The 18,932-nt window shown below is 48.3% G+C and overlaps 1 protein-coding gene across 1 annotated transcript; it reads right to left on the reverse strand.

Annotated features, from left to right (window-relative positions):
- Positions 1 to 396: 396 nt before the first annotated feature.
- Positions 397 to 17,195, reverse strand: LOC109907305 (SH3 domain-binding protein 5). Its single transcript, XM_031793194.1, has 9 exons — positions 16,364 to 17,195; positions 15,633 to 15,695; positions 12,969 to 13,097; positions 5,621 to 5,785; positions 3,950 to 4,080; positions 2,496 to 2,538; positions 2,187 to 2,403; positions 1,772 to 2,098; positions 397 to 1,580 (listed from the first exon to the last, which is right to left on the reverse strand). Exons 1-9 carry the CDS (start codon positions 16,442 to 16,444, stop codon positions 1,399 to 1,401), a joined length of 1,338 nt encoding a protein of 445 aa, XP_031649054.1. The 5' UTR covers positions 16,445 to 17,195; the 3' UTR covers positions 397 to 1,398.
- Between the last annotated feature and the right edge of the window lie 1,737 nt (positions 17,196 to 18,932).

Below are 18,932 nucleotides of genomic sequence, written 5' to 3' on the forward strand. Positions count from 1 at the left end.
CCTAGGTTGAGATATAGTTCCTAGCTGTGGCCAGCCTGTTGATTAGGTTGTGCAGCCTCTATCAGGCCTTTAAGGACTGGGACAAGGTGTAACTGACTGATTTGGGATAAGCAGATCCGGGTTGGATTCCGGCCCAGAAAAGGGCACATACACACAGACAGGGAGTCTCAGAGCTCTGACGGAAGTCATGAGATAACACTGCACCAGCTGAGAGTAGCAGGAAGAAAGCTCTCTCGCCAGTGTGTGTGTGTCAGGTACTGTTTGTTTACATCCATTAGCATTGAGGGAGAGACACAATGGTGACTTTGGGGTTAAAGTGTGTGAGTGTGTTGGGGGGCAGGTTCCTGTTTGTGAGGCTACAGTGCGTCAGTGGCAGACACACACAGACACACACAATGAAGTGTCAGGACGTGTTTTATTCTAAGAACAGATACATAGTGTAGGTCAGAGACACAGAGCATAAATATAGACTCTCTCTACTGGAGTCAGGCTGTACTCTCCCCATACACCATACAGGAGTCATACACCAACACTACAACTGCACTGAAACAGTCTCTACACACACTGTCGCCCTACCTACCACCCATAGCGACACACACAAACACGTACAACACATAGTAACTGCAAACAACCCCAGTCAGTCTATGTGAGGGAGAAAAACTGCAGTAACAACCCCAGTCAGTCTATGTGAGGGAGAAAAACTGCAGTAACAACCCCAGTCAGTCTATGTGAGGGAGAAAAACTGCAGTAACAACCCCAGTCAGTCTATGTGAGGGAGAAAAACTGCAGTAACAACCCCAGTCAGTCTATGTGAGGGAGAAAAACTGCAGTAACATGCTGTTCCTCTGACACACACACACACACACACATACACACACACACACACCCGCGCGCGTGCTGAGACAGGGGAGCCGGGGGGCTCAACAGCCATATTTACATATCTCTCTCCAGGATCATTCCAACATGTCACAATAGTGGAAACTCCCCCCAGCTTACACCAATCAATAGCTTTTAAATCCATGACAGTGATTGTGCAAGTCCACCCTTTTTGGAAGATTGGGACACAGCCATAGCAATGTCTCTTTCACACCCTTCCTTGGTTTGGAGTGTTTTAAGGTGTAGACAATAGACTTGCCTGGCTATGATCCCCCCACAATCCCCAAGTTTATTTCCCCTTCCAGGTTATTCCAGATCAGTTCTGGGCAAGATCCAAAATGGCACCCTATTGCCACTATTCCTTATTTCCTATGCATGGAATAGGGTGTGATTTCAGATTTGTCCCTGGAGTGAATAAAACACATTGTAATGTTACTGAAGTTCATAGAAAAGCTCAGTTAGAGTTTAGGCTTGAAGGTCATGAGTCAAGGGTCAAGGGTAAGAGGTGAAGTTGTCTGTCCGTTAGGCACTGTTGGTCTGGAGGATGGTAAGGTTGGGAATATGTGTTGTAGTGGCGGAGCTGGAGGTCGTCTTGGGGTCATCCTTGGAGTCGTCGTTCCCAGGATGCAGTGGGTGTGTTATTGTTAGGGTCAGCTTACTTAGACCTGTCTCCAACTTCTGCTCCGCGCCCTCTGCTCTGTCCCCTACACACACACACACACACACACACACACACACACACACACACACACACACACACACACACAAAAGCAGAGTTAAAGGTGAATAAACGTATTTTCTAACATACAATCCTATAAACAGTAGCCCAACAATAATCCAAACAATTAACACATTTATAGACACAAAGTCACCGGAAAAACACATACACACACACCTCTTTCCTGGTCGCAGTCTGGGGAGGAGGCTCCACTGCACTGGGAGCGGGGACCGAGGAGAGGAGAACCACACCTCAACTCTGGGCTTAGCCAGCCGCCTGGACTGTGTCCCTCCATGGCACTGGGACAGGACGAGGACATAAGGGATGGGCAGGGGGAGAGGTAGGCAGAGGGGGTGGAGAATGAGGAGGGCGGGTCCAGAGGGGTGGAGGGGTAGGCATGGAGAGAAGAGGAGGGCATATCGAGGGGAGCGGAAGTGGAGTGTGTTTTTGTCTCTTCCTCTGATCCACCACAGTTACCGCCTTCATCAAACGTCACAGATGCCACTGGAAAACACACACAAATTAACATACACACAAAGATACACACATTAAAACCTGGCTGTGTGCATGTATGTGTGTGTGTGACACTCACAGGACAGTCCGTCTGACTCCATCTTGAAGTTGGTGATGTCCTCATTTCCTCCCTCCCCCTCAGCCCCCACGCCCCTCCCTCTGGTTCCCATGGTGATGGAGTGTCGCCGGGAGTGGATCTCCTCGGAGATGGTCTCTAGGTTATGCAGCGTTGTGCGGTAGTCTGCCTTGGCAACGGTCAGCTTGGCCTGAAACTTGTCTACATGTCGTCTTAGTTGCTGAGAGAGAAGAAGAGACGTTACAACACAGGGAGTTACAACACACAAACAACTTATTGTGTATCTATGGCAACAATAAACACTGTACATACCTCAAGTTGTAGGTAGTATTTTGCCTTCATTTCAAAATATGGCCTGCAGGTGGAGAGAGAGCGGGGGAGAGAGAGAGAGCGGGGGAGAGAGAGGGAGCGGGGGAGAGAGAGGGAGAGGGGGAGAGAGAGAGCGGGGGAGAGAGAGAGAGCGGGGGAGAGAGAGAGAGCGGGGGAGAGAGAGAGAGAGAGCGGGGGAGAGAGAGAGAGAGCGGGGGAGAGAGAGGGAGCGGGGGAGAGAGAGGGAGCGGGGGAGAGAGAGAGAGCGGGGGAGAGAGAGAGAGCGGGGGAGAGAGAGGGAGCGGGGGAGAGAGAGAGCGGGGGAGAGAGAGGGAGCGGGGGAGAGAGAGAGGGGAGAGAGAGGGAGCGGGGGAGAGAGAGGGAGCGGGGGAGAGAGAGAGGGAGCGGGGGAGAGAAAGAGAGCGGGGGAGAGAGAGAGAGCGGGGGAGAGAGAGGGAGCGGGGGAGAGAGAGGGAGCGGGGGAGAGAGAGAGGGGAGAGAGAGAGGGAGCGGGGGAGAGAGAGGGGAGAGAGAGGGAGTGGGAGAGAGAGAGGGGGGAGAGAGAGGGAGCGGGGGAGAGAGAGAGAGCGGGGGAGAGAGAGGGAGCGGGGGAGAGAGAGAGAGCGGGGAGAGAGAGAGAGAGGGGGAGAGAGAGAGCGGGGGAGAGAGAGAAAGCGGGAGAGAGAGAGGGAGCGGGGGAGAGAGAGAGAGCGGGGAGAGAGAGATGGGGGGAGAGAGGGAGCGGGCGAGAGAGAGAGAGCGGGGAGAGAGAGAGGGAGAGAGAGCGGGGAGAGAGAGAGGGAGCGGGGGAGAGAGAGAGAGCGGGGGGAGAGAGAGAGAGCAGAGGAGAGAGAGAGAGCGGGGGGGGGGAGAGAGAGAGAGCGGGGGAGAGAGAGAGAGCGGGGAGAGAGAGCGGGGGAGAGAGAGAGAGCGGGGGGAGATCAGAGGAGAGAACGGGGGAGAGAGAGAGAGAGAGAAGGCGAGAGAGAGAGAGAAGGCGAAAGAGAGAGAGAAGGCGAGAGAGAGAGAGCGAGAGAGAGGGAGAGAGAGATTTGAATCACTAGTTCTTTCAGAGCGCTGTATAGTCGTTATAGCAACCATGAACCTCTGGAAAAATAACACCCCACCTCCAACAGCTGCTACATTCCACAGGCCCTTAAGGGAAACACACACTTCGCCCCCAAACTCACACACACACACTACTCCAAAACTCACACATAGTACAAACACACACACACTACCCCCAAAAATCTCAAACACACACATACAATCACACACACAGGTACCTACACTATGCCCAAACTCATACACAACAGGCACAGGCCTACCCGGCCAACATCTGCAGGTCATCACATTCAGCACCGAGAGGCCCAAGATAGGGGCGGCTGAGTGTGTGTATCGTTCCTTTATCTTCTCAGCTAGTCAGTCACATTAACAGGACCAAAACACACACACACCTGGACTTGTTGATGGTGCGTTTTAGTTTCTTCTCCAGCTGTCTCATATGACTGATGCAGGCATTGTAGTGGTTCGCCGTCTTTCTGTGCTCTAATTCGCTACGAGTCCTCGCCGTCTCTGCCTCCATCACCTGCAACAGCCAATAGGGTGGCAGAGTCAGTCTAGCAGAGTCAGTCTTTGGTGTGTGTGCTTTGATCTATTCCACCAAGATCAAACTACTACTACTACTAATAGTGACGCGCATGCCTCGCCATGAGATTCAGTCTTTTTCAGACATTCATTTCCTGTGTTTGAGGGGAGCAAAATCTACTTGTCTCTTATATCTTGCTGGATTGATTGCTTTCATTTTTCTCTGGCAATTCTTTCCCACTCTTCCATGTGCCATTTGTTTTTCCCCGTTAACATTACGATCGCAGAAACGTTTGTAAGGACCTGTCAATCACACTGGTAATGGCTAAAATGGGCTCAGTGGAATACATTGTCATTCTTGGTCGGGGATTTAACGCACCGTCTCTACACTTACATCACAAGAAAGAGAAGAAAGATCACTTTATTTTGGTGGCCGTTTTTTGTGCAATTAAAAAAAGTCCTAATTTAATGGAGTTGAAATGTTCACAAATGAGATGCGCTGAAATGAAAGCAACTTCCTGAAATGAACACTCAGGTTATAGTAGTATTATGTCTGATCTTGCAGACAATGTAAAGAATGTTTAGATAGGTGTAATCTAGAGCTAAGCCTGTTGATTTTTCATCTGAGGGTTTCCTGCTATTGACACACTTGTTGAATAATGCAACAGAACGTGACAACAACAGTAATTAATGAGGCAGTCGAGACAGTGCCTGTGGGTGCAGGTAGGCCGAGACAGCGCCTGTGGGTGCAGGTAGGCCGAGACAGCGCTTGTGGGTGCAGGTAGACCGAGACAGCGCTTGTGGGTGCAGGTAGGCCGAGACAGCGCTTGTGGGTGCAGGTAGGCCGAGACAGCGCTTGTGGGTGCAGGTAGGCCGAGACAGCGCTTGTGGGTGCAGGTAGGCCGAGACAGCGCTTGTGGGTGCAGGTAGGCCGAGACAGCGCTTGTGGGTGCAGGTAGGCCGAGACAGCGCTTGTGGGTGCAGGTAGGCCGAGACAGCGCTTGTGGGTGCAGGTAGGCCGAGACAGCGCTTGTGGGTGCAGGTAGGCCGAGACAGCGCTTGTGGGTGCAGGTAGGCCGAGACAGTCCAAGACTTTGGTGGCTGCAGCCCTATCTCACCCCTTTAGGTTAATTAACTTATTCATATATACACAAATGAACCCGGTGTGTTTATGCAATTGAGGCACATATAACTTTATTTTAAGACATTTTTTTTTAAATACCTGAAACCATTAGAAAATGTATATTTGAGTGCATTAAAAAAAGATACATGTGAATTCCCACCAAAAACTCCATTCACTATTTGTCTGTGCCAGTAAAATGTTTTTATCTGCAATAATGCCGTCAATATCTGATGTATTTTAAAAATTCTAAAGGTTCGGAATATCTTCATCCATTGTCCAACTGTTGTATTTATTAGACTTGTTTTAAAACCTTTTAACAATTTTGATGACCATTGCTACTACAAATGCCTAATCAAGCTAAGCAAGCTAACAAACCCAGTCGGTCACAGTCTGCACACACTGTAGTGTGTTTACCCACCCTGTTGGTGGCGTGGTTCAGCATCTCCTGCCAGGCTGAATCAAACTGTCTGCTGTCCTCCTCCAGGAGTCTCTCCTCTGCCAGGGCGATGGTCTCTTTAGCCGCCCCCAGGATCTCCACCGCCCTCTGAAACTCCCCCGTCGCCCTCTGGGCCTCCAGCTGGGCCTGGGGGGGTAATGAGTGCTTTAACGTACTTTCATGAATACCTGAATACTTTATTTAAAGGGAAATGTACTTTGCACAATCCCTCTTGCAAAAATAGGTTTCTAACCTTCTGGTTAGAGGGGACGATGGTGGGGAGGAGAGGGGATGATGGTGGGGAGGAGAGGGGACGATGGTGGGGAGGAGAGGGGACGATGGTGGGGAGGAGAGGGGACGATGGTGGGGAGGAGAGGGGACGATGGTGGGAGGAGAGGGGACGATGGTGGGGAGGAGAGGGGACGATGGTGGGGAGGAGAGGGGACGATGGTGGGGAGGAGAGGGGACGATGGTGGGGAGGAGAGGGGACGATGGTGGGGAGGAGAGGGGACGATGGTGGGGAGGAGAGGGGACGGTGGTGGGGAGGAGAGGGGACGATGGTGGGGAGGAGAGGGGACGATGGTGGGGAGGAGAGGGGACGGTGGTGGGGAGGAGAGGGGACGATGGTGGGGAGGAGAGGGGACGATGGTGGGGAGGAGAGGGGACGATGGTGGGGAGGAGAGGGGACGATGGTGGGGAGGAGAGGGGACGATGGTGGGGAGGAGAGGGGATGGTGGTGGGGAGGAGAGGGGACGATGGTGGGGAGGAGAGGGGACGGTGGTGGGGAAGAGAGGGGACGATGGTGGGGAGGAGAGGGGACGATGGTGGGGAGGAGAGGGGACGATGGTGGGGAGGAGAGGGTACGATGGTGGGGAGGAGAGGGGACGGTGGTGGGGAGGAGAGGGGACGATGGTGGGGAGGAGGAGAATGGGTAGGAAGGCAGAGGAGAGGACAGGGAGGGGGGAGGAAAGCAGAGGAGAGGGCAGGGAGGGGGGAGCAGAGGAGAGGGCTGGGAGGGGGGGAGCAGAGGAGAGGACTGGGAGGGGGAGCAGAGGAGAGGACAGGGAGGGGGGGGCAGAGGAGAGGACAGGGAGGGGGGGAGCAGAGGAGAGGACTGGGAGGGGGGGAGCAGAGGAGAGGACAGGGAGGGGGGGGGCAGAGGAGAGGACAGGGAGGGGGGGAGCAGAGGAGAGGACAGGGAGGGGGGGAGCAGAGGAGAGGGCTGGGAGGGGGGGAGCAGAGGAGAGGACTGGGAGGGGGGGAGCAGAGGAGAGGACTGGGAGGGGGGAGCAGAGGAGAGGACAGGGAGGGGGGGAGCAGAGGAGAGGACTGGGAGGGGGGAGCAGAGGAGAGGACAGGGAGGGGGAATGTGGGAGTAGAAGAAGAAAGACTGAGTACTTTAGTGTTCTGGATTCTCTGAAGCGAGCAGCTTCACTACACAGCTACTGTTGTAATAGGAATGCCTACTATATTTAGGTCTATACAAACACACACACATACAGAGCAGAGCAGCTTCTCATAATTGTTTAAAGTACTTAATCTCTTTCTGAACACAAGACATTAGAGAGAGAGAGAGAGAGAGAGAGAGAGAGAGAGAGAGAGAGAGAGAGAGAGAGAGAGAGAGAGAGAGAGAGATGCTCAAGTTCACACTCATTTCCATCACAAAGACCTGGTTTAATCGACCTCCATTCTTCTCTTTCTCTCCATCCCTGTTTCTCTCAACATCTCTCTCCATACCTTTCTTTTTGTGTATATACAGAGCCTTCGGAAAGTATTCAGACCCCTTGACTTTTTCCACATTTTGTTACATTACAGCATTATTCTAAAATTGATTAAATAGTTGTTTTCCCTGGAATCCATTTTAGAATCAGACTGTAATGTAACAAAATGTGGAAAAGTCAAGGGGTCTGAATACTTTCTGAAGGCTCTGTATATGTATGTTTCTCTCTGACAGCACCACAGACCCCTGCCCACCAGACAGCTCCCTTTGTCAATACATAACAACAGCAAACTGTCATAGAAAGCAGGAACCAGCCCAGGGACCAATCCACCTAGAACACACACACACACACACACGCACGCACGCGCGCACACACACACACACACTCTCTCTGCCTGTATCAAACAGACAAACAGTCTTTGTTGGTATAGGATGCTGTTGAATTCTCAGTGGTGTCTCAAGGACATGTCCCCTCCACATTCTGAACTTGCATTTTTGTCGCCCCCAGTTTTATCATTGGAATGTGATACAAAACGAGGCAACGGTGTGCTTTAGGACCATGTGGACGCCTCAGAGCGGGTCGGGTAGGCTGTTTGGAGTGTTTATCAACTGGATAAAACAATTATAATAAAAAATAAAACTGTTGTACCCCCCCCCCCCCCACTTCTAAAATCAAAGTTGCGCCCCTGGTGTATTCACTGTCTCAGTCACATTCAAAGGTCTCCTTCAGAGTCAGACACTCACATGTGTCTCGATCTATACCCACTCACCAACAAGAGTTCATACACTCCACCCCAAGCAGGCTGAGGGCCCTAGTGAAGTGCTCTTGAAATATACATACTATAGGAGTGATGGGTGTGTGAGTGAGTGTGTGTGTGAGTTGTTCTACAGTGTGAGAGTGCTAGGGTCTAAACAGAGCTTTCAGAGGTCGGGGTTTAAAGGTCAGGGGTTATCCAAACAGATAGCTAAGGAGAGCCATGATAACACTGTATGCCTAGGGGGGGGGGGGGACCCTCCAGCACCACCCAGCAGACCCCCTCTGCCCCTACTCACTACCTCTCCCCAACACTCTAATAGGTGTTTTAACTCCCTCACTCTGGGGTTAACAGGTTTAGCTTGAGCTATCTCTCACTCTGGGGTTAACAGGTTTAGCTTGAGCTATCTCTCACTCTGGGGTTAACAGGTTTAGCTTGAGAAGATATGAGATGGAGGGAGGAAAGGATGAAGGGAAGATAGGAGGGATGGAGATGTTTTTCTCCTCTCGTAATTGACTCCGCACTTTCATTTTCTCTCCCCCTTCCCCCTTCTGTCTCTCCCCTTCTCTCGCTCCCCCCTTCTCTCTCCCCCTTCTCTCTCCTCCCCTTCTCTCTCCCCCCCTTCTCTCTCCTCCTCCCCCCTTCTCTCTCTCCCCCTACCCCTCCTCCTCCCCCTTCTCTCTCTCCCCCTCCCCCTTCTCTTTCCCCCTTCTCCCCCCCCCCTCCTTCTCTCTCTCCTGGACTACTTTATGGTCTCAACTAAACAGAGGACACCAGACACACAGTCGTATATTTAACAGAGACTAACCTTCAAACATCACAAATGATAGACCCTACAACGTTTATGCCTGTGAGTGAGTGTGTGTGTGTGTGTGTGTGTGTGTGTGTGTGTGTGTGTGTGTGTGTGTGTGTGTGTGTGTGTGTGTGTGTGTGTGTGTGTGTGTGTGTGTGTGTGTGTGTGTGTGTGTGTGTTGGGTAAAGCACACGCAAATCATTCTCTCCCTAAACCACTGAATCTCACAAGCACAAATCCCACAATCTCCCAGCACAGGCACAGGAAGGGGCCAGGAACTCCCGCCTCTCTTGCTCTTACCTCAGGAAGTGTGTGTGTGTGTGTGTGCATTACTGCATTACCATGTGAAGCACCTTGACACCCAATGACCTAGACAAAGCTATTTGTAAATTGCATCCGTAGTTATTTATTCTGTACAAATTCAGTATGCCTGCATGTCTCTAAGACACACAAACACACACACACACACATATCACCTCGCGCACATCATACTCTCACTCCACTTCCATAATCAGACAAACACATACGCACTTCACCACAACACACAGATAACTGTTTGCCGGTTGCCGGCCCCCCCCCCCCTCTCTGTCTCTTCCTTACTCTGAGACAGGCTGTTAGGCTACACTAGTGTGTGAGAGAGAGTGACAGACAGACAAAGAGGGAGACAGCTTCACTGAAAGAGAGCTACGATCCTTAAATATTAAAAGTCAATAGAGACCTAAAGGTCAAGAGGACTAAAGTCAATAGAGTACTAAAGGTCAAGAGGATATAGTCAATAGAGACCTAAAGGTCAAGAGGACTAAAGTCAATAGAGTACTAAAGGTCAAGAGGACTAAAGTCAATAGAGACCTAAAAGTCAAGAGAACTAAAGTCAATAGAGACCTAACGGTCAAGAGGACTAAAGTCAATAGAGACCTAAAGGTCAAGAGGATAAAGTCAATAGAGACCTAAAGGTCAAGAGGACTAAAGTCAATAGAGTAATACAGGTCAAGAGGATTAAGTCAATAGAGACCTAAAGGTCAAGAGGACTAAAGTCAATAGAGACCTAAAGGTCAAGAGGACTAAAGTCAATAGAGACCTAAAGGTCAAGAGGACTAAAGTCAATAGAGACCTAAAGGTCAAGAGGACTAAAGTCAATAGAGACCTAAAGGTCAAGAGGACTAAAGTCAATAGAGACCTAAAGGTCAATGGAAATAGTGTTTTTTCTGTAATAGGGGATTAATTTCAGGAATTGGAGGAATTTCAGACTCATACCTGCATGGCAAGTTCTCATTGGTCCAAATTGTTTATATATTGAACCTGAAATAAGACACTTGTTATTTGGTCATTGGCCCAGTTTTATTGCAAGGAATTCTAATTGGTCAACCACAGGCTAGGGTTGGGATATAAAACTACATCCTGCCCTTTGTTCAGGAAAGAATCACAGGAGAGAAACACTGAAGAGAATCACTGAGGACAGGGGAGAATGAACATCTACCTTTCAGCATAACATCTCCTCTTTGAATAAACCTATTTTTCTACCCCTGATTTGCTTTGTGGTATGTGTTATTGAAGAGAAATGTCAACTGCTAACAACCTCCTGAACCTTCTACTCCTCTCTGTCTTCTCTCAGTCTCCTCTCAGTCTCCTCTCAGTCTCCTCTCCACTCAGTCTCCGCATCGGAATATCAGAGGAGAGACAGTAGTGGGCTGGGGAGTGGAGGGGGTAGTGCAAGGTGGTGGCGTGCGCTGGGGCGTGGAGGGGGTAGTGCAGGGTGGTGGCGTGCGCTGGGGAGTGGAGGGGGTAGTGCAAGGTGGTGGCGTGCCATGGGGAGTGGAGGGGATAGTGCAAGGTGGTGGCGTGCCCTGGGGAGTGGAGGGGGTAGTGCAGGGTGGTGGCGTGCCATGGGGAGTGGAGGGGGTAGTGCAGGGTGGTGGCGTGCGCTGGGGAGTGGAGGGGGTAGTGCAAGGTGGTGGCGTGCGCTGGGGAGTGGAGGGGGTAGTGCAAGGTGGTGGCGTGCGCTGGGGAGTGGAGGGGGTAGTGCAGGGTGGGGGGAATCTGGGGGTAGTGAGGGACAATATATGCCACTTAGCAGACACTTTCAGTTCATTGAATCCTAACATGTTTTAGTTTGTATGTGATGTGATCCCTGTGGGAGTTGAACCCGCAACCATGGTGCTGCAAGCGCCACACACTTACCAACTGAGCTAAACAGAAACAGGATGAGATGGGAGGGGAAGGAGAGAAGGAGGGAGGATGAGAAGAGTAGAAGAGCTAGCTAGATAAGACTGTGGGCTGCTAGCTAGATAAGACTGTGGGCTGCTAGCTAGATAAGGCTGTGGGCTGCTAGCTAGATAAGGCTGTGGGCTGCTAGCTAGATAAGACTGTGGGCTGCTAGCTAGATAAGGCTGTGGGCTGCTAGCTAGATAAGACTGTGGGTTGCTAGCTAGATAAGGCTGTGGGCTGCTAGCTAGATAAGACTGTGAGCTGCTAGCTAGATAAGGCTGTGGGCTGCTAGCTAGATAAGACTGTGGGCTGCTAGCTAGATAAGACTGTGGGCTGCTAGCTAGATAAGGCTGTGGCCTATTTATGTCACTCTCCTCTTTCATATACACACACAGCCACACAAATACACAGTACACAGCCACACACACAGCAAGTCAATGCATGTGGGTGTTTGTGAGCTGGTTCAGACCCTGCGTTGTGTCCCACCATATCTGAAAGCTCTCAATAATCCTGCCACACAGCTGAAGCTGTCATCTACACATGCTGTACCTCTACATTGACCAGGCTGATGGAGAAAGTGAAACCTAGGACACACACACACTCTGTCCGCTTGTACCCCCCAGCCAAACTCTTTCCCGTCAAAGCACAGACAGGTCAGCTACATTTTCAGTTGGCAGACACACACACGCCAGTCATTTGTTGAATGACTGAAATGCTGCCCTCTCATATGATGTGCCAGGGGTGAGGAACCGAGCCCCCTGGGGGGTCTGAATATCTGCCATGAGCCAACCAGAGTAGCTATAGGAGGTGGGCGCGACAGGAGGGGCAGAGGACCTGTCTCAAAATACCCACAATACCCCTGGCTGGCCTCCTCTCCTGGTCTCCACACACCCCCCCACACACCCACAGACAGACAGACAGACAGACAGACAGACAGACAGACAGACAGACAGACACACAGACAGACAGACAGACAGATTAGAGAGGATACATAAAAAAGGATTAAACACCTCCACCTGAGAGACTCATCTTTTCCCCTACTAACCTGATGACAGAGTGTGTGTGTGTGTGTGTGTGTGTGTGTGTGTGTGTGTGTGTGTGTGTGTGTGTGTGTGTGTGTGTGTGTGTGTGTGTGTGTGTGTGTGTGTGTGTGTGTGTGTGTGTGTGTGTGTGTGTGTGATCAGTCTGAGTTAGAGAACGTGTCACGCCCTGGTCTTAGTATTTTGTGTTTTCTTTATTTATTTGGTCAGGCCAGGGTGTGACATGGGTTTATTTTGTGTTGTGTTTATGTATGGGGTTTTTTCGTAGGTTTTGGGATTGTGGCTTAGTGGGGTTTTCTAGCATAGTCTATGGTTGCCTGAGGCGGTTCTCAATCAGAGGCAGGAGATTCTCGTTGTCTCTGATTGGGAACCATATTTAGGCAGCCATATTCTTTGAGTGTTTCGTGGGTGATTGTTCCTGTCTCAGTGTTTTGTATTCACCAGATAAGCTGTATAGGTTTTCATGTTCCGTTTGTTGTTTTGTATTGATCGTGTTCATCTTCATTAAAGATGTATATTATTAACCACGCTGCATTTTGGTCCGACTCTCCTTCGACGGAAGAAAACCGTAACAGAACGGGAGTGTGACAGAGTTATAAATAGACACAACGTGACTGCTAGTCTGGCTGTGAACTCCTTGAGTGTGTGTGTGTTCTCATTAAAACGTTCCTATCATGTACACTGTTGGACCCTTGCCTGTCTGGCTACCTGCCCATCTATCTGTCTGAGAATCTGTACTTCAGAAGACCACCGGCTCTACTCAAGGTCTAATGTAATGTTTGAATGTGTGTGTGTGCGTGCGTGCGTGTGTGTGTACCTGTCTAGCCACTCTCCTGGCCTCCCAGTAAGGTTTGGAGTCTTCTACAGCTCTGCCGATTCTCTTCACCTGCTCATCCAGCTTCACTGTGGCTTCTACCAGCACCGCACGGAACCTCTGGCGACAGTCCTACACACACACACACACACACACACACAAACACACACACCCACACACAAACACACACACACAGCAGTTAGTAAAGTACCAATAAATCTCCATATTCAAAGACCTTCCCTCAGGGATCCTATACTGAATGTATGACATCTCGTCCTGTTCTATTCTATTGTCACTACTGCATGTTAGCTCCACAGACAGGGGGTGCTCACAGAGAGTGTATATATAACACTGTATCAGTGTCTCTGTGTTCTGTTGTTATGGAAAGTGTTTTCGTTCCTCTCCTCCTCACTTCTCCTCCTTTCCTCCTCTTCTCCTCACTTCTTCTCCTTTCCTCCTCTTCTCCTCACTTCTCCTCCTTTCCTCCTCTTCTCCTCCTCACTTCTCCTCCGTTCCTCCTCTCCTCCTCCTTTCCTCCTCTTCTCCTCCTTTCCTCCTCTCCTCCTCACTTCTCCTCCTTTCCTCCTCTTCTCCTCACTTCTCCTCCTTTCCTCCTCTTCTCCGCCTTTCCTCCTCTCCTCCTCACTTCTCCTCCTTTCCTCCTCTCCTCCTCCTTTCCTCCTCTTCTCCATCCCAAATCAGAGAACTGAGATAGTCAGGCTTTGTGCTTTCCTCAAAAGAGCTGTGTCAACTAACTCAATACAACACTAACCCACTTAACCTAGCACACACAAACCACCAGCCTGCAGACAGGAACATTACCACTATGCTGTTAGAAATTGTCTAAAATGGTCTAATGTCTAAAATTAGGGGCTGAGAAATGTGTCTATCTCCCTGTCAAAGAGACGTGTGTGTGTGTGTGTGTGTTTGTGTGTGTGTGTGTGTAGGCGTGTGTGTGTGAAGGCGTGTGTGTGTTTAGCACCAGCTTTGTGAATCAGATTTAGGTGCTGTAACACCTGCATCCTGTCGTCATATGAGAAAGGTAAGAGGTTACAAAGAGAGGGGTAGAAATGGATGGGGAAGAAGAGAGTGGGGAGGAGGGGGACTAGAGGGGAAACTAGCTTCCTGTGACCCCGTCACACTTCCGTGATTGTTTCTGTGGTGATGGAGGTATGGTGCAAAGGTTTCTGGGACATCCACTGAGAGATGTTTAAAATAAACATGTTATTATTTGTGGCTCTGGAAAAGAACATGAACTTAAACAGTGGTCCATAAAGTTTCAAGCCTCCTGATACTGTGACGCACCACACCTAACAGCATTACAAATGTATTTCTAATAGCTGATGGCCAGAGAGAGAGAGAGAGAGAGAGAGCGAGCGAGCGAGAGAGAGAGAGAGAGTCGAGAGAGAGAGAGAGAAAGAGAGAGAGAGAGAGAGAGAGAGCGAGAGAGAGAGAGAGAGAGAGAGAGAGAGAGAGAGAGAGAGAGAGAGAGAGAGAGAGAGAGAGAGAGAGAGAGTAGTCCCAGGATTTAATGGTGAGCGAGAGAGGCCACTCAGGCTTGTCTACCCTACAGGGTCTTTAGACGGGGTCAAGCCAGTCTACCCTACAGGTTCTCTAGAGGGGGTCAGAGTCACCTTTGTTTATAACGTAAACAACTTGACATACCTAACATACCTCGCCTTCAGACATTCTCTTTCGATGGACTAGATTCCTAGAGATATACAACACACTGTGTGTATAACACATGCCTTACATGTGGATGTGTATAATATATGTGTACTATTCCCAAAACACAATGAATATACTGACATTTACACTAAGTACTCAACGTTTTTAGTAAACTTGCTCTCTTCTTCTCCCTCTCTCACTCACTCTCTCTCTCTCCCATTCTCACTCCTGTTATCTCTCTCCCTCTCCCCATCTCCCTCTTTTTCTCCCCCTCTCCCCCCCCTCTCTTTCTCTCTCTGTCTCTCCCCCTATCTCACTCTCTCTCTCTCTTTCTCTCTGTGTCTCTCCCTCTAACTCTCTCTCTCCCTCTGATGTTGTTTTAACCTCTCTGGGCTCAAAGGAAAGAGTTTGGAAGAGATCGTATTTCTAATGAAAACCAGAAAAGAAAAGGAGATGGTTTAGGACGAAATGAAGAAGTCAGTCTTGGAACATACTGCTAAAGGGTCAAAAACAGAACAGAGTTGTGTCCCTCCAAACCAGGAACAAGCACCTCTTCTATCCAAAAACAACCTCAATTTAGCATTAAAGAAACTTTAAATAGTGTGTTTATATCCAGAGTAGGGGGTAGAGAATAGGGAGTAGAGAATAGGGATGAATAGGAAGTAGGGAGGGGCAGTAGGAAATGATCTGTGTGAGATTTTTTCTGACCAGAAATTCCATCCAGGAAAACTGTGACACGCATCACACAGGGACCGTGTCCCCTACAGATGTAGGATCTTAATTTGAGCCAGTTTGCTACAACAGGAAAATAATCCTGCAGCAATAGGAAATGTGAATGATTATCTGGATTATAATTGATGGACATTTTTGTAGGGGTTGATTCAGGTTTCGTAAGGGAAAATCAAGTCTGAAATTTCCAAGTGGAGATTACAAACTTCAGAAGCCTTTTAAAATCCCAAATACACTACAAGTTTACAATTTCCTGCATTCCTGGCCTACCTCCAGCTCTGTCTCCCAGCGGTTGATGTCATCTGTAGACTGGTTCAACTTCTCCAACTCCCCCTGTTTACACACAACACACAGGAGACAGGGAGGAGGGAAGGAGGAGAGAGGAGGATATAGGGTGGAAAGAGAATGCAGAGAGAAAGGATGGAGTGTGTAAATAGAGAGAAGAAGGAGAATGGAATGAGGAGAATAGAATTGGAGGGAAAGCGAAAAAGATGGAGGTATGAAAAGAAAAGCAGGGGAGTGTTAATTCAAATATGTCATGATCTCAGCCAGGCCCTAACACATCTGGAGATGGTTAAATGTTGAACGTGTGTGTGTGTGTGTGTGTCAAAACCACTGGAATTTACTAAAAAAAGCAGTTAAACCTCCCCACTGTTCTTGATCAGCATCCCCCTTCCCAATGAACCATTGAGGAACACATTTTTTGTGTGTGTGTGACTGTCAGTGCTATTCATTAACACAGCTTCCACTACACTGGGTCACAGACCGAGTCAACTCGCTATGGACCTGTGGTGTGAATAAATTGTGTGTGAGTGTGTGTGTGTGTGTGTGTGTGTGTGTGTGTGTGTGTGTGTGTGTGTGTGTGTGTGTGTGTGTTGCCTCTAGATAACCTTCACTTCTCTCTACCACCTCATGTCCCATTGTCATTCCGACATGCATAATAACGTAATAACATCATATCTATCTTGCTACAATAATAACAGCTAGGCTAATCACTGTACCTGGATCCTGGGGTCCAACTCTTCCTCCTCGTGAGATTCACACTTTTCCTCTGATCTGTTTCCATTTTCAAACTTCTCCATATTTCTTTGTTTTTTGGGGGGTTCTTTGAACCAGGGTGCTATACAAAACGCGACCCCCGCCGAGATGAGACTTCAGCGGCTAGTTTAGTTCAGGCGGTCCGTTGCCTCTGACTACACCCGTAGAAGACTCAACAGTATGATAGAATCCACAGCAAGCTTGCAAATACACGAATATACTGCAGTTAGATAGCGAATGGGAGATGCAGGAAAGCGTGTCTGTCTGTAGCTCTTCATTGAAATGAATCCCACAGACACAACAGTCGGTTCTGTTGAAAGCGACTCTCCCCGACAGATACTGACCGTGTGAGTGAGTTAGAGGGTTTCCACTAGTTACCAAAGCCAAAAAGTCATAATTGGCTATATCGTAAAAATTCGTGAAACAAAAATGTGATTTTTGGTCTTCATTTAAGGTCGTGTTGGGCATAACGTTAGCAGTGTGGTTAAGGTTAGGGTTAGATTTAAAATCACATTTTAAGAAGATACATTTCAGAAATAGGCGTGGTTTATGACTTTGTGGTTGTGGTAACTAGTGACGACCGCGTTAGAGAGAGGCACGAGGGAGAGACAGAGAGATGAAGAATGCAAAAACCTAAGAAAGAAATCGAGAGACAGAGAGACCCAGAAAACCTGAGCCTACGCCTTCCCTATGTTGAATCACTAAAACAATACAGAAATACCCTACGGAAAAAGAAGGAGCAGCACGTCAGAAAACAGCTCAATGTAATTGAAGAACCCATAGACTCTTGCCACTTATGAGAAAATTGGAACACGCTAAACAAACAACAACAAGAATAGTTATCTATCCAAAATGGAGATGTATGGGTAAACCACTTCTCCAATCTTTTTGGCTCTATAACAAAGAACAAACAGCAAAAAAATATACATGATCAAATACAAATCATAGAATCAACTATTAAAAACTACCAGAACCCACTGGATTCTCCAATTACATTGAATGAACTACAGATACAAACACTCCAACCCAAAAAGGCCTGTGGTGTTGATGGTTTCCTCAATTACATTATAAAATATACAGACCACAAATTCAAATTGGCTATACTTAAACTCTTTAACATCATCCTTAGCTCTGGCATCTTCCCAAATATTTGGAACCAAGGACTGATAACCCAATCCACAAAAGTGGAGACAAATTTGACCAATAACTACCGTAGGATATGCGTCAACAGCAACCTTGGGAAAATCCTCTGCATTATCATTAACAGCAGACTAGTTCATTTCCTCAGTGAAAACAATGTACTGAGCAAAAGTTAAATTGTCTTTTTACCAAATTACCATACGACAGACCACGTATTCATCCTGTACTTTACAAACAAACAAAACAAAGGCAAAGTCTTCTCATGCATTGTTGAATTCAAAAAAGCGTTGGACTAAATTTGGCATGAGGGTCTGCTATACAAATTGATGAAAAATGGTGTTGAGGGAAAAACATACAACATTATTAAAATCCATGTACACAAACAACAAGAGTGGCAAAAAACACACATTTCTTTCCACAGGGCCATGGGGTGAGACAAGGATGCAGCTTAAGCCCCACCCTCTTCAACATATATATCAATGAATTTGCGAGGGCAATAGAACTGTCTGCAGCACCCGGCCTCACCCTACTAGAATCTGAAGTCAACTGTCTACTGTTTGCAGATGATCTGGTGCTTCTGTCCCCAACCAAGGAGGGCCTACAGCAGCACCTAGACTTTCTGCACAGATTCTGTCTGACTTGGGCCCTGATAGTGAATCTCAGTAAGACAAAATTAATAGTGTTCCAAAAAAGGTCCAGTCGCCAGGACCACAAATACAAATTTCATCTAGACACCGTTGCCTTAGAGCACAGAAAAAACGATACATACCTCGGCCTAAACCTCAGCGCCACAGGTAACTTCCACAAAGCTGTGAATGAGCTGAGAGACAAGGCAAGAAGGATCTTCTATGCCATCAAAAGGAACACAAAATTAGACATACCAATTAGGATCTGGCTAAAAATACTTGAATCAGTTATAGAACCCATTGCACTTTATGGTTGTGAGTTCTGGGGTCCGCTCACCAACCAAGAATTCACAAAATGGGACAAACACCAAATTGAGACTGTGCATGCAGAATTCTGCAAAAATATCCCCAGTGTACAATGTAAAACACCAAATATTGCATGCAGAACAGAATTAGGCCGATACTCACTAATGACCAAAATCCAGAAAAGATATGTTAAATTCTACAACCACCTAAAAGGAAGCGATTCCCAAACTTCCCATAACAAAGCCATCACCTACATAACCTGGAGAAGAGTCCCCTAAGAAAGCTGGTCCTGGGACTCTGTTCACAAACAGAAGCAGACCCCAAAGAGCCCCAGGACAGCAACACAATTAGACCCAACCAAATCATGAGAAAACAAAAAGATAATTATTTGGCACATTGGAAAGAATTAACAAAAACACAGAGCAAACTAGAATGCAATTTGGCCCTAAACAGAGAGTAC

This window comes from Oncorhynchus kisutch, linkage group LG17, assembly GCF_002021735.2.
Source record: "Oncorhynchus kisutch isolate 150728-3 linkage group LG17, Okis_V2, whole genome shotgun sequence".
In the NCBI taxonomy this organism is placed as follows: Eukaryota; Metazoa; Chordata; class Actinopteri; order Salmoniformes; family Salmonidae; genus Oncorhynchus; species Oncorhynchus kisutch.

Bases quoted from the DNA above. Each gene is read 5' to 3' on its own strand.
- LOC109907305 (XM_031793194.1), bottom strand. From the start codon at position 16,444: ATGGAGAAGTTTGAAAATGGAAACAGATCAGAGGAAAAGTGTGAATCT. The intron at 13,098-15,632 runs GTAGGCCAGGAA...GTGTGTGTGTAG, and splicing joins GCTGGGAGACAGAGCTGGAG to GACTGTCGCCAGAGGTTCCG. The intron at 1,581-1,771 runs GTGTGTGTGTAT...GTGTGTGTGTAG, and splicing joins AGACTGCGACCAGGAAAGAG to GGGACAGAGCAGAGGGCGCG.